Below are 13,325 nucleotides of genomic sequence, written 5' to 3'. Positions count from 1 at the left end.
ATGTAGTTATATTATGTGCAAACAATATGATAATCCAGGGTCTTACTTTTTTGGTGCGTTTGATGCCAGTAGAGCCATATTTATTTGAAGGCTAATTATTCTCCACTACTGAGGTGAGACTTTCTGAGTACTCCACCCACTTCCCCGTGAATTACGAGGCTTTCTAGTCTGCTGGTGAAACAGCACAATTCCCATTCCTATGTGGGCACCAGGAATCATTTACTCTAATTCTTTTGAATATGCTAAGCGGTACTCTTCTGAACACTCAAAGGGGACAGTCTACATATCCATTGGGCTTTTTGTTTGTGCATCTCTCTCTTCCATCACCCCGTCCTCCAAACTCTTACTGCCCTGGTCTCCTGGTATTCTGAGCTCCACCTTTTCTCATTATGGACTTCTCTAGGCTCTACTTAGATTCTCCCTTCTTTCACCACATCTTGGAAGCTCTCTCAAGGCAACGAGTTGGGAAAACCACAGGACTCACCTCATTTGTTACCAGTCTCTTATAGATCACTATACTTTATTGCTTGATGTCCAGTGTTTTAAAAACTGTGTTTCAAATATTTCATTATTGTTATGTATTTCAGGCAGGAGGGTAAATTTGTCCCTGTTATTCTATCTTGGCTGGAAGTGGAAGTTTTATTTTGCACTCTTAATGTTGATAGGGTTAGACTAAAGAATCTCTTTTCTTAGAGAAACAAAGACAGGGTGTATACCTTCCAAATTTTTAAACTAAAATAAGATTTTAATTAAATACATTTAAAGGACTCTAGCTTGTCCTTTAGATAATATCTATCAAAAAAGAATGTGTTGGGCTTCCCTGGTGTTGCAGTGGTTGAGAGTTTGCCTGCCGATACAGGGGACACGGGTTTGTGCCCCTGTCCGGGAAGGTCCCACATGCCGCGGAGCGGCTGGGCCCGTGAGCCATGGCCTCTGAGCCTGCGCGTCCGGAGCCTGTGCTCCGCAACGGGAGAGGCCACAACAGGGAGAGGCCCGCGTACCGCAAACAAAACAAAACAAACAAACAAACAAAGAATGTGTCAGGACTTCCCTGGTGGCACAGTGGTTAAGAATCCACCTGCCAATGTAGGGGACACAGGTTCGATCCCTGGTCCAGGAATATCCCACATGCTGTGGAGCAACTAAGCCCATGTGCCACAACTGCTGAGCCTGTGCTCTAGAGCCTGCAAGCCACAACTACTGAGTCCCCGTGCCACAACTACTGAAGTCTGAGAGCTAAGGCTAGTGCTCTGCAACAAGAGAAGCCACCGCAATGAGAAGCCCGCACACCACAACAAAGAGTAGCCCTGGCTTGACACAACTAAAGAAAGTCTGCGCACAGCATTGAAGACCCAATGCAGCCAAAAATAAATTAAAATGTTAAAAAAATGAATGTGTCACACACATACGAAACAAATGAGTATAGCTTTTGAATATACACAGAAAATCAAGAAGAAATACAAGTTAGTAAAATTCAGCAATATATTAAACTGACAATATGTCATGACCAAGAAATTAAAAATAATTTAGGAAATTTGTTAATACAATAGCTCTCTTGTAAAGTAGTTAAGAGCATGGAATCTGAATTTAAACAAACTTGTTAAAATCTCAGCAATATCACTTACTGGTTATATTGGGTTGGCCAAAAATGTAGTTCAGGTTTTTCCGTAACATCTTACCCAGATGAACTTTTTGGCCAACCCAATATAATTCTGGGCGTGTTCCTTAACATCGCTGATCCATACTTACCTTACCTTTATTATAAAACTGACTTCCTTGGAATTACGAGAAGGGTAAATGAAACACTTTGACCCACTCAGCAAAAAAGTTTTGGATACCACATATTTTTTTAAAGTTACTTCCTGGAATTTGCATGGAAATTGCAACGTTAGTAATGTTCTGCTCCAATCTCCAACTCTCCAGAGATTTCTTCAGGGAGGTGTACTCAGCTTTTACTCTGTACACTCCTGGTTAAACAAATGTAGATTTAAAAGTTCAAGGATTGCGGGATAGGCATAAAAGCATTTTCTAAATCTAAGACACTATTATATTATTAGGCCACAGGTACAATTTAATAGTTCACTCAGACATTTATAAGACTTGGCCAAGCTCTAAATTCATTCTGCATATCCAATCTACATCCATTTATAGCTAAAAAGTACTTAGCCTTTGATAACCCAGTGTCCTATCTCACTCAAGAACAGAAGACCTCCTTTAGAGCAGTTCCTCCTTCTTGGAATCATTTTGGACAATAGCTTTTGATTCATTTAACCAACTCACAATTCATGCATATATTGTTGTATACACAGTGAATAGATTAATAACATACATAAGAAACACTGTCTAAGCTTATGCAAAATGCTGAGTGGGATATGAAATGGCATAATATTTTCTCTCAAGAGAGACCAGATGTATAAAGATAAAATATGAATACTATAAATGAAAAGTAATAGAAAATAGAAAATGCAAGGACCAAACTAGCAACAAATAAATACTGAGCTCAGAGGAGGGCAGATTGCTGTGGGGTGAAGTGGTAGAGGAAAGCTTCACATAGGAAGTAGCTGCTGAGCTAGGACCTAAAAGGTTGAGTGCAAGGTAAACTTGTGGAGATGAAGGCATGTCAGGGAAGCACCACAATGCAAGCAAAATCAAGGAGGCACGGGATGTGTGGGATGATAGAGGCAATGAGTGAACCATGATTGGCTCATCTGGAGGTGTATGGTGACAAGTGGAAAAGTTTTAGGGGATAGGTTTGGAAGAGTAAGTTCAAGTGGAAGATTTTATCCTGCAGGTGATTAGGAATGCAGCAGAGATTGCCAGCTGACACAAATACCCACTTTCCCCTCTTTCTATTGTCATCAAATTTCCTGGTTTAACTGGTTACATGGGTATCTGGAACAAAGACTATTTCCCACCCACCCCTCCATCTATGAACTGTGAATGAAAGCCGTGTATGCTTCTGGGTATGTCCTCAAAGGGAAGAGGCGTGCCTCTTCCCCTTTCACTTTCCACTTTTCTCCAGCCTGCTGCCTGAACTGTGAAGGTAAAGTGTGTCACCTGAGACCAGGTGAATAAGGAGAACACCGTGGCACAGCCAAGTAGCCAGAGAGGAGTCTGAGTCCTTGACACCCTTAGGCAACCAAGACTTGGGCTACTCACACACGTATGTTTTATTAAATATAAAGTCACTTCTATTTTGTGTAAGTTACTGTATATTACAGCCAACCCTGTGTGCTGAACTATTGCTTTGCTGCAGTCCTCCCTTAGCCAGGCAAGACCTAGGCTTGCCAGTCACCTCTGACCTTCATGTACCCGGTGTGTTATAGAAATGACTTCTACACTAACAAATTGGGAAGCTCTGTCTTAGTTAAAACAGGGAACCCCTGGAAGAGTCTGAGTAAGGAAGTGACTTGCTAAAAATTGTGTTTTACAAGAATTAACTTGAGTAACATATAGCAGATCAGTGTTGCCTGGGCCTAGAGGTGGGGATTGGAAGAATTTATAGCAAAGGGGCATGATGGAACTTTTTGAGATGATGAAATGTGCTATATCTTGATTGTGGTTTTGGTTATGAGTGTATATGTATATATATATATATATATATATATATTTGTCAAAACTAATACTTAAAATAGGTTATATATATATATATATACATATATATATATATCCTCAATAAAATTGATTAAAGACCTTAAGTTGGCTGTGTGTGCAAAATATATCAATAGGAGGAGACAAGGGGTAGGGAGAACAATTTATGACTTCAAACAAACCTTTAGATCGTTTAGACTTGTTCTGGGGAAATAGTGAGAAGAATGAAATTAATAGACAAAAGACTCATTTTGAGGGATGAAGTAGCAGAATTTGGAGACAAATTTGCCCTGGAAATATTGATTCACATGTGGGAGGATCTGGCTTTTCTATGTAAGGCATGAGCTGAGCTTCCCCACCGGCTGGTGAAGATGCCACATCACAAAACGGAGAGGGAGGAAGATTGAGCCCACTTACTAGTTAAATATACTTCCTCAGTCTCTCCAAGTCCCTCTTTTACATTTGTAAAATGAGGTTAATTATGCCTATAGATTGCAAAAAAAAAGTTGTGAAGAACATAGAAAAAAATGTGGAAAACACCTAGCACCCTCTGCTGTGGCACCTAGTAGGCACCCTGAATGCAAGAGATAAAGAATGGTTGTAACCACACATTATAATAGAAAATAAATGAGCTTCCAAGATGATAGCAAAGACTCTCCCATTATGGTTCTAGGAGGTGCTCGGACATGAGAAGATAACTCAGTTAATAGGAAAGACAAATCCACTTGTAAATCATGGGATGATAGGAAGGGGCGTCGGGTGAGGCAACATGGCAGTTGGCAGTATTTTTTCTAAAGGAGGAGGCTCCTTCTACCACAGAAGTTTCAGTGGTGTATTCATTTCTCTTTTCTTTACCTCCCTTGACTCACCTCCAAGCGTGGGAGTTGAGACGAAAAGAAGCTCTTGTAGCATGCTGCTTAAGATTCCCCTCATGTACGATCTGGTTCTCAGCCCATTTTCTGTCAGGCTTTCTGAGATCTGAAAGCAATGCATAAAAATTCTCAGGCTCGGCAATGAACTCTCCTGAGCTCCAGACTGGAATTTACAGCCGCCTGTACACACCTCCGTCTGCATGTCGTGCAGGCATGTCCAACCCAGCATGTCCCAAACCAAATTCATTACCCTCCCACACAACCACTCCCCCCTCCAGTCTTCTGTCCAGGTTAATGCCATTGCCAATTTCCCAGGTACAAAATCTAGACATTTCAGTTCTTTCGCTTCTCATCTCACACTCCCCAAGATCAATCTGCTGTCAATTTTTGTGGATTCATCTGTGCTCTGCACTATGTTTTTGACTTGCATTGCCCTGGTGAGGATTCGTCTCTCTCCTGGACCACAGCAACAGCGATCTAGCCAGTCACCCTCCAGAAGCTCCAATGTCCTGCAACTCCAGAGCGCTCCTTACCTAGACTGGCCAATGGATGGCCCACCCTGAAGAGCTGTGTAATGGATGTACCTGTCCCCCTGCCCCCAGCCTCTCACTTGGCTAATCCAGTTAAATTTCAGAAACACAAATCACTTCTCTTTCTGAAAATACTTCTATGACTCACCATTGAATTTACAGAACAAAGTCCCCAAAGCCAAATTTCACTCATTGCCTTTCCCACGGTATCTCTTCAAGCCTTCTATGCTCTGTCTAACCACATTGAATGACAAGCCCTGCTCCCCAAATAATGTAACTTTTTAACATCAGAGTCAGTGGCTCATGGAATATTCTGCACAAGCTAGCTAAGCTCTTCCTGACTCAGGTCTCCTCGATGTAGCTACTTTCATTCTACTGTCCTCCATCTCATATTCCTACTCTGGGTGTTCCTATACTAATCTCATCGGTGGATAGCACGGGTCTCTCTCAATCAGATTTTACAGTGCTAGAGGACAAACACCATCTCCTGTTGTCACCTCTGAATCTCCAAGGCCCTTTGAATTGACTGAGTCAATTATTTTCATCAGTCTGAAAATAATTTCTTACTTTAAGAAATGGTGATTTTTACAAAAGAAAGCTTTTAAAAATAGCAAAGAAACAGTTATTTGTTTGCAATGTACCCAAAGAGTGAATTCCCTCAACTCTACTATATTAAATACACTTTTTAAAGTCCCTTGCAGTTTTATTATTCCAGATGCACTAATACTATAAGAGGCCTTTGTATTCCACTGCTATATAAATGTCATATGTTCCCATTAAGCAAGCGTATAAGTGTATGAGATGGTTGTCTAAATTAATGTTGACTATTTTAGACAGTATTAAGTCAGGTAATATATCAAAAATGTAGAAATTTATGGGCAACACCAGAAAATCTACAAACAACAAATGCTGGAGAGGGTGTGGAGAATAGAGAACACTCTTGCACTGTTGGTGGGAATGTAAACTGATACAGTCAGTATGGAGAACAGTATGGAGGTTCCTCAAAAAACTAAAAATAGAACTACCATACAACCCAGCAATCCCACTACTGGGCATATACCCAGAGAAAACCATAATTCAAAAAGACACACCCACCCCAATGTTCATTGCAGCACTATTTACAATAGTCAGGTCATGGAAGCAACCTAAATGCCCATCGACAGACTAATGGATAAAGAAGATGTGGTACATATATGCAATGGAATATTACTCAGCCATAAAAAGGAAAAAAACTGGGTCATTTGTAGAGATGTGGATGGACCTAGAGACTATCATACAGAGTGCAGTAAGTCAGAAAGAGAAAAACAAATATTGTATTTTAACGTGTATATGTGGAATCTAGAAAAATGGTACAGATGAACCAGTTTGCAAGGCAGAAATCGAGACACAGATGTAGAGAACAAACGTATGGACACCAAGGGGAGAAAGCGGGGGAGGAGGGATGAATTGGGAGATTGGGATTGACATATATACACTAATATGTATAAAATAGATAACTAATAAGAATCTGCTGTATAAAAATAAATATATAAAATAAAATTTTAAAAATGTAGATATTATTTATAAGTTGGGCTTTTTTTTTTTTTTTACTGAGCTCAATACAATATATGTTTGTTCTTTCTGTGACTATAAGATATATCAAAAGAGAAGCAGCCAAATTTGACTAATTATCCAAGTAATTCAAATAATGCTCACAGCTGTCTTAATTACTTGGGCATTTTAGGTGAAATTATGGGAAGTTAAGTTGTTAAGGAAATTAGAAAAAGAGATGCTTTTGGTTCTGACTGAGCAAGTTATATACTCAATTTTTATTTAATGTATGGAAGAGATGAAATCTAGCAGTTGATGTCAAATATTGTATTCCTTAGACTCATTTTCTTTCAAAAATTAAGAAACTGGGATATGAAAACATTGAGAAGATAACTTGACATAAATGGGCATATGTTTATATTGTTTCAGACAGCTATATTATCAATTAGCTCAAAAACCAAACTTGAAATGTAAATGGGCACTCTTTGTCATTTCTCAGTGAAGGCACATACTCTTATAGATTACTTTTGGATTTTGGAAATAGTTATTATAACTTTATTCAATCATTTCTTCTCATATTTTCCCCCTTGCTAATATTTTTGAATGGTGAAAGTGCTTACCATGTATAAAAATTAGACACAAATTTTTACTCTCTAGAAAATATTTATTGACACATTTTAATTTTCTTTCCATTTTCTGAGAAATAAACATAATACACAAAATACAGTAAAATGCACTTTTCCCATTTCAAATAAATATAGTTTACTCTTATAAAAAATTTAATAATCTGTGTAATTCACCATAGTATCTTAATCAGTGAAATAAGGCAAAGAAAATCTCTAGCTAAATTGTCACTTATTTTTATGATTCTCTCAACGTTTTGCTGGGGAAAAGGAAAACTATTCTCTGTAGAATTATATTGAGACTTGGAGACTGCCACTTCTTGTTTGGAGAAAGCAAAGATAAGTTCCTTTACAAAGTGTTTAGTGTCAAAAAGAGTCTCAGTTTGGCAGAAAGATAATATCCAGGTCTTTGCTGAATGAACTAAGTTATATGTAAACTTTTTTGTTAATACTTCCTAGAGACCAGACTACATTCTGAATTATAATGATTCCTTTGTATCACACTAGTCATTTTTCAAAATTAGTGGTTAAGTATTTAAATTAACAGTTATGTATGTAATATAAACCCAAGACAGAATTTTAAAGCTCTATTAACAGGAAAGGTTAAAAACAATGCTTCTATACAGGACGAATGTATCCATTTCACAATTGTTATGCTTAAAGTTATAAGAGCTGAAATCTACTGAATTATACAGACTTAACACAGACTCATATACACATATATCCCTGATCAGTTTAAGACAATGTTTAAGTTTGCTCTTGTAAGTAGTAAGAATATTTTTATTAACCAGCAAAAATCATGTTTAGGTAGTCACCAATCTTCAGAGTGTACTTATGTATAGTCTATTTACCCTCAAAAGAATATATCACCAAGTAATAAAAGTCATTAGTACTGTCTAACTTCCTATGTTAGCAGTTATTTGGAACTTTATATACTAGCAAGCTTATGGAAGTGAGTCAAATTTACTGTAGCTCCAATCCCACAATAGCATGGCTCGTTTACATGGATGCAGAAATGCTGGTCGAACTATGCCAAAGCATAAACCTCAAAGCATAACTGTGTCCAGTAAAAATCTTACACAGGCTATAAAGTGGGTATTAGATCAGTCCTCAGCATTATAAAGGGCATCAACTATTGTCCAGGTGGTGCCTTATAATATATATACTTTTCCCACTTTCTTTTAAAGGCTGAAACATTATGTGCTTGGGTATCCTTTTATGGCAACGTTTTTATTTCTACACATTTCTGAAAACAGTTAAGTGTGTGCTCAAAAATTCACAAGTCCAATAAAATAAATTTGTGGTTTCCTTCTTTGACAGTCTCTATAATTCCTCCATCTCAAAGTGTGTGTTGAAGCTGTTTGCCATGGATGTGTGTTCAAAGATCCTTGACAGGCTTGGTTTCAACAGTTCCACTGAGTGACAAGGCAGGTGCTGAGTGGTGTCATTCTTCAGGGCCGTCATTTGGTCTGTCCCAGGCTCCCTTCTATCATAGTAGAGTGCCCAGAGCAGAGTAATGGTGAGAATCATGGCCAGGATCTGTGTCACTCCAATGGAGATCCCCAGAAACCTGAGCACCTGCAGTTGTTTGGTTCCTCTCAAAAAAGAATACATCTTCTTCCCACAACCCTGTAAAAGAAAGAACACAGTCAATGTTACTTTGGATGTGTTATAGTGGGTCCGAATAGTAAAAGCAAGTCATCTGTATCAGTTAGTGGAACCAAACGACTTGAGCTATAAACTTGAAGACAGTGACTCTCAACAGGGAACCCCTATGAACAGCTGGAGGAGAGATCGAGGTGTGCACTCTTTGAAAATCCTGCCCATGTGATTCTGAAGAGTCTACTCCTTCTGCTGGCTTCCCCACAACCTGAAATTGAGACCCACTGGTATAAAATACAACATCTAGAGCAGGGGTTGGCAAACTTCTTTTTGTAAAGGGCCAGACAGAAAATCTTTTAGGCTCTGCAGGTCACATGGTCTCTACTGCTATCACTCGTCTCTGCTGCTGTAACAGGACACAGCTATAGACAGTATGTAAATGGATGGATGTGTCTGGGTTCCAGTGAAACTTCACAGATAAAAAGACAGTAGGCCAGATTTGGGGCTTAGGCCATAGAGATGGCTGACCCCCTGATACAGACTGATCTGAAACTTCTGAAAATAATGTGTCATTATTATTATTATTTGTATTCACTGTTTGATTATAGCTCATTTGGTCATAGATTTTTCCTCCAAGATGAAGAATGTTTCCCCAGTCTGTTGCTGAAACTTGCCAGTGAGTGGACATCAATCTGTTGCCTTCCTCCTACTGCACACGTGTGCACACACTTCTGTCCATTGCCTGTAGCAGAAATACACATGGGGGAATTTCTGTCATGACACCAAGTTTTAAGTCTACCAGGTAGGGGTTTGAAAGGTATCTTTAGCTCCCCTTCAGGCTAGAGACAGCTGACTTCAAAAGATTAGAAAGGTTTCTGTTTGTGCTTAGTTTTAAGTACACAGGCTAAGGAGTGCCTATGGTAGATATAGAAGAGAATTCTGAAAGAAGAGGAGAGGAGGGGAAAAAAGTAAGAGAAAGAAGAGCCATGACTGAGGAAAATGGGGGGCAGGAGGAAGCAAGGAAAAGAAGGTAGAATGGGACTAACAATTGTCATAAACTAGCTACTAGGTGACCTATGCATAGGTTACTTGCCCTGGCTCTAGTGAGCTCACAGCATAGAAAAGATAATTCACCCTTCAGGAGGGAAGCTGATTCTACATTAAAGTGAAAAATCTGGAAAAAGTTAAAATTATACTAAAATTCATGAACTTTGAAGATTCTGAGATTTTTCTCTATTTGGATGATAACAAATTAACCTGCCACAGTTTCATGGATGCTGCAGAAGACAGAGACAAAGGGCTTTATTACTTATAGCAATAGCAATAGCCAGGGTACATGCCAGTTCCTCAAGTCCCAAGGGCAACATGATGCCTGCACACACAGAGGATTACATTATGGAAAAGGAACCCCAAGATCAGAGAACCCTAATATTTTATAGTGGGCAGTAAGTGCACCTGCCCCTCATATTGGAGAGAGACATTATCTTCATTATACTAGACAGTAAACAAACCTGCCCTCTTCTCTGAAGGGAGACACTGTCTATCTTCAAGGCTGTTTTCTATGCAAACATCCTTGAAAAGACAGTCCAGAACAAAGGCAGCCAGTGTCTCTGCTTGTAAGACACATAGAAATGCAAGAGACCCATGGAAAATTATCTCCCAACAAGAACTCGACTTTTTGAAGCTTTTATTCTGAGTTTGGGGTAAAAGTGACTCGGTGCTTACCCTGCTGAGGCAGCCACATGAATAAAAGGAAATTGATCATTATTAAAATAACCGTCTCCTTGTTTTATTCTGCAGATTCCATGAGTAACTAAATCAAGGAAAGCAAGACTATTGAATCAGTTGCTAATTTGTGCATTATACTGGAGGAGAGGAATGAATAATATGTAATTCTTAGATTTCCAAAGACACTGATCAGTAAGTGTACCCTAATAAGCCATTACTCTCAAGAAATAAAAATCATTGTAGAATTAGTCACAGACCCATTTCAATAACTACCTTTTTTGGTATACTATGTAATGCAAAGTAACAGCAAAACATTAGCAAAGTTTCATCAACTTCACCAAAAAGGAAGTTAAAATATTTATAATTAATACTACTTAACACTGGTTTAATAAAATAACTTCTTTGGTCTTCATACCTATTTAATACATACACACGTGTGTGCATGGGTGCGCGTGCCCGCGCACACACACACACACACACACACACACACACACATACACAGTGGGAAACCAAAATAGATGTCACAATCTCCGAAGTTCAAATATTTTTCAGAGTTCCACTCAGGCAGTCTATCAGAGCCCATTCACTCTTATGCTTATGCGTAATTCCAACAAGCATCCTTATAGAACACCATATAGATCACGACGTGCAGAGTCAGAACTGTGAATTCAGATCCCTCCTCCTCTACTTATAAACTATGTGACTTTGGGAATATTACTTAATCTCTCTGTGCTTCAGTTTTCTCATGTGAAAACATGAATGATAATAGTGCCTACCTGTTGGGATGTTGGGAGAATTAAATGAACAAGCACATTTAAACATTTAGAATGTGATCTCATATATGGTAAGAGCTCAGTTGGAATCAGATGTAACTGGTACGTCAGCCCACAGAAGATTAGAAAGCACAAATTAAAAGAGATGCAAAATCTATGGACAAGAAGGAGTACAACACCTTTTTAGGGTATAAAATACCAAAAGCACAGTATTGTGTCGCCACCGAGTATTAATGAAACAGTCCTTGCCCACAAGAGCCAAGGTGGCGGTCACTGTTTCTCAAGACAGTGATGTAACTATCCAAAATGATTTTTGCCACTGAGATGATAGATCATGAGCCTCATCATGAAGCAGAGAAATCTTTCACATAGTTTGAAAAGAGACACACCAAAAATACTTAATTAAAAGGGTTTAGCTTCAGACATTTGGGACATTAATTTATATTAACTTATCATTTAACATCATTGCTAAGTCATGCAGCACCAGATCATCAAATCCATCTTTAAAGAAATTGATATGAAATGGCTTTGCATTGTTTAGTTGATTCCTTAACTATGTTTTCAGTATTTATTACAAAGATGGTTCTTTAATGGATAAGAATCAGCATGAGCATACCAATATGTTGGTAATTAATAAGAATAAATTCCACAATTAAAGCTAAACTACTCATGAAATACATATGCTAATGATTCATCCCTGTGAAATGCTATAAGTCAATTATTGTTTGATTTCTACCTTTTCAGTAGTCCCTGGTGCTTAAATTTTGCCCATATAGTTCTTCCTATTGGTATAAGATCTCCCACCCCTTTAGACTAATTCACTCTAAGCTGAATGTGCAGAAAAGGTAATATTGTTTTTAATCTGTGACTAAAACAAAGCAGAGATTGATAACTAAGCTACAGTCTACTGTGTTTCATATTTTGGCATCAGGTAAAGTCTCTTTCAATTTTATTTTAAACAATCACATTTACCGAAAAAAAAAGATACAGTAAATTATATCATCTAAGATAGTTTGGGAATGTGATATATTAGATAACACTGAATGTTCTAGAGTGGGAGGGGAACTTGGAAGTCAATAATTCAACTTTCTAACTTGTAAAAATATGGCTAAAAAGCACTTCTACAGTGCCATCCACAAAGCTGGCAGAGAAATGACCTCTGAATAGTCTCTCCCCTACATAAACAATGAAAGCACTAGCAAAAATTGTAAGAATCAACATTTTTAGAACTCTGGAAATTAACCAAACACTTGCAGCAATCTGGGGTGCATTTATTCAAGAAAAGCACCTGAACCTCAGTAAGAACAGCAAGTTTTGTGGCATTTTAATTTGCCTGACTGCCATCTCCCTTCCCCAGCTCTGCAGGAGCCTTGAAAATAAACAGCGACGATTATGGTAAAAACCTGTGGTCTGGCAGCCACAAAAGGCAACAGAATAGGGTTGGAGTTCCTTCAAAGCCCCATTTTCAGAGAATTGTCATTATTTGTCCTATCTGGTGGTTCCCTGGAAGAGCTCACTTGCAAGGCTGTCTTTATTTGACTTGACTTGCAGCTCAACCAGGGCGACAGTCTTTTCCCCTGGGAATATTTGTCAAAAGCATTTAGAGGTAACTGTTCAACACTGAGGCTGCCTGAGGTAGTGGATAACAGTTGCACACAATGGGCTAGTCAAAAGTTTAAAAGGGAAAACTGGAGAATGTGAAATCCATAGGGGGTTTGGCAGAGCTCTAACGTATTTGTGGGGATCTAGAAAGTTACACATGTGAGTAGAGCTCAGCTCAAGCCCAGGGCTGTGCACAAGCTCAAGAAAGACCTAAAAAGGCCCTAAGATCTCACTTCTGGCTAACCCTGAGGCTCTGTACACCCTTGGCAAAGTCTGGGAGACTTACTGGTTCCAGGTATCTAAAGGAAACTTCAGTTCATTCATTAAGTGACCACTAAGCTCAGTGAGCCAAGATTTCAGTGGCCACACAGGACAGAGAGTACAGACTTTACAGAATTCGTTCAGAAAAGTAATTAATGAACAATCACAAACAACAAACTTTGGGGAGGGGGGAGAATCTGATTTCCAAAGTTG

The 13,325-nt window shown here is 38.7% G+C and overlaps 1 protein-coding gene across 4 annotated transcripts in view; it reads right to left on the bottom strand.

Annotated features, from left to right (window-relative positions):
* Positions 1–7,170: 7,170 nt before the first annotated feature.
* The window catches only part of TSPAN12 (tetraspanin 12), a 68,010-nt gene continuing 61,855 nt past the window's right edge, over positions 7,171–13,325 (bottom strand). For all 4 annotated transcript variants that reach the window (XM_059075071.2, XM_067042287.1, XM_059075072.2 and 1 more), the window contains one exon: positions 7,171–8,775. In XM_059075071.2, coding sequence (XP_058931054.1) covers positions 8,470–8,775 — 306 coding nt within the window. In that variant the 3' untranslated portion in view covers positions 7,171–8,469. The remainder of the gene's footprint in view (positions 8,776–13,325) is intronic.

This window comes from Kogia breviceps, chromosome 9 (genome assembly GCF_026419965.1).
Source record: "Kogia breviceps isolate mKogBre1 chromosome 9, mKogBre1 haplotype 1, whole genome shotgun sequence".
In the NCBI taxonomy this organism is placed as follows: domain Eukaryota; kingdom Metazoa; phylum Chordata; class Mammalia; order Artiodactyla; family Physeteridae; genus Kogia; species Kogia breviceps.
This window is presented reverse-complemented; position numbering and strand designations above follow the sequence as displayed.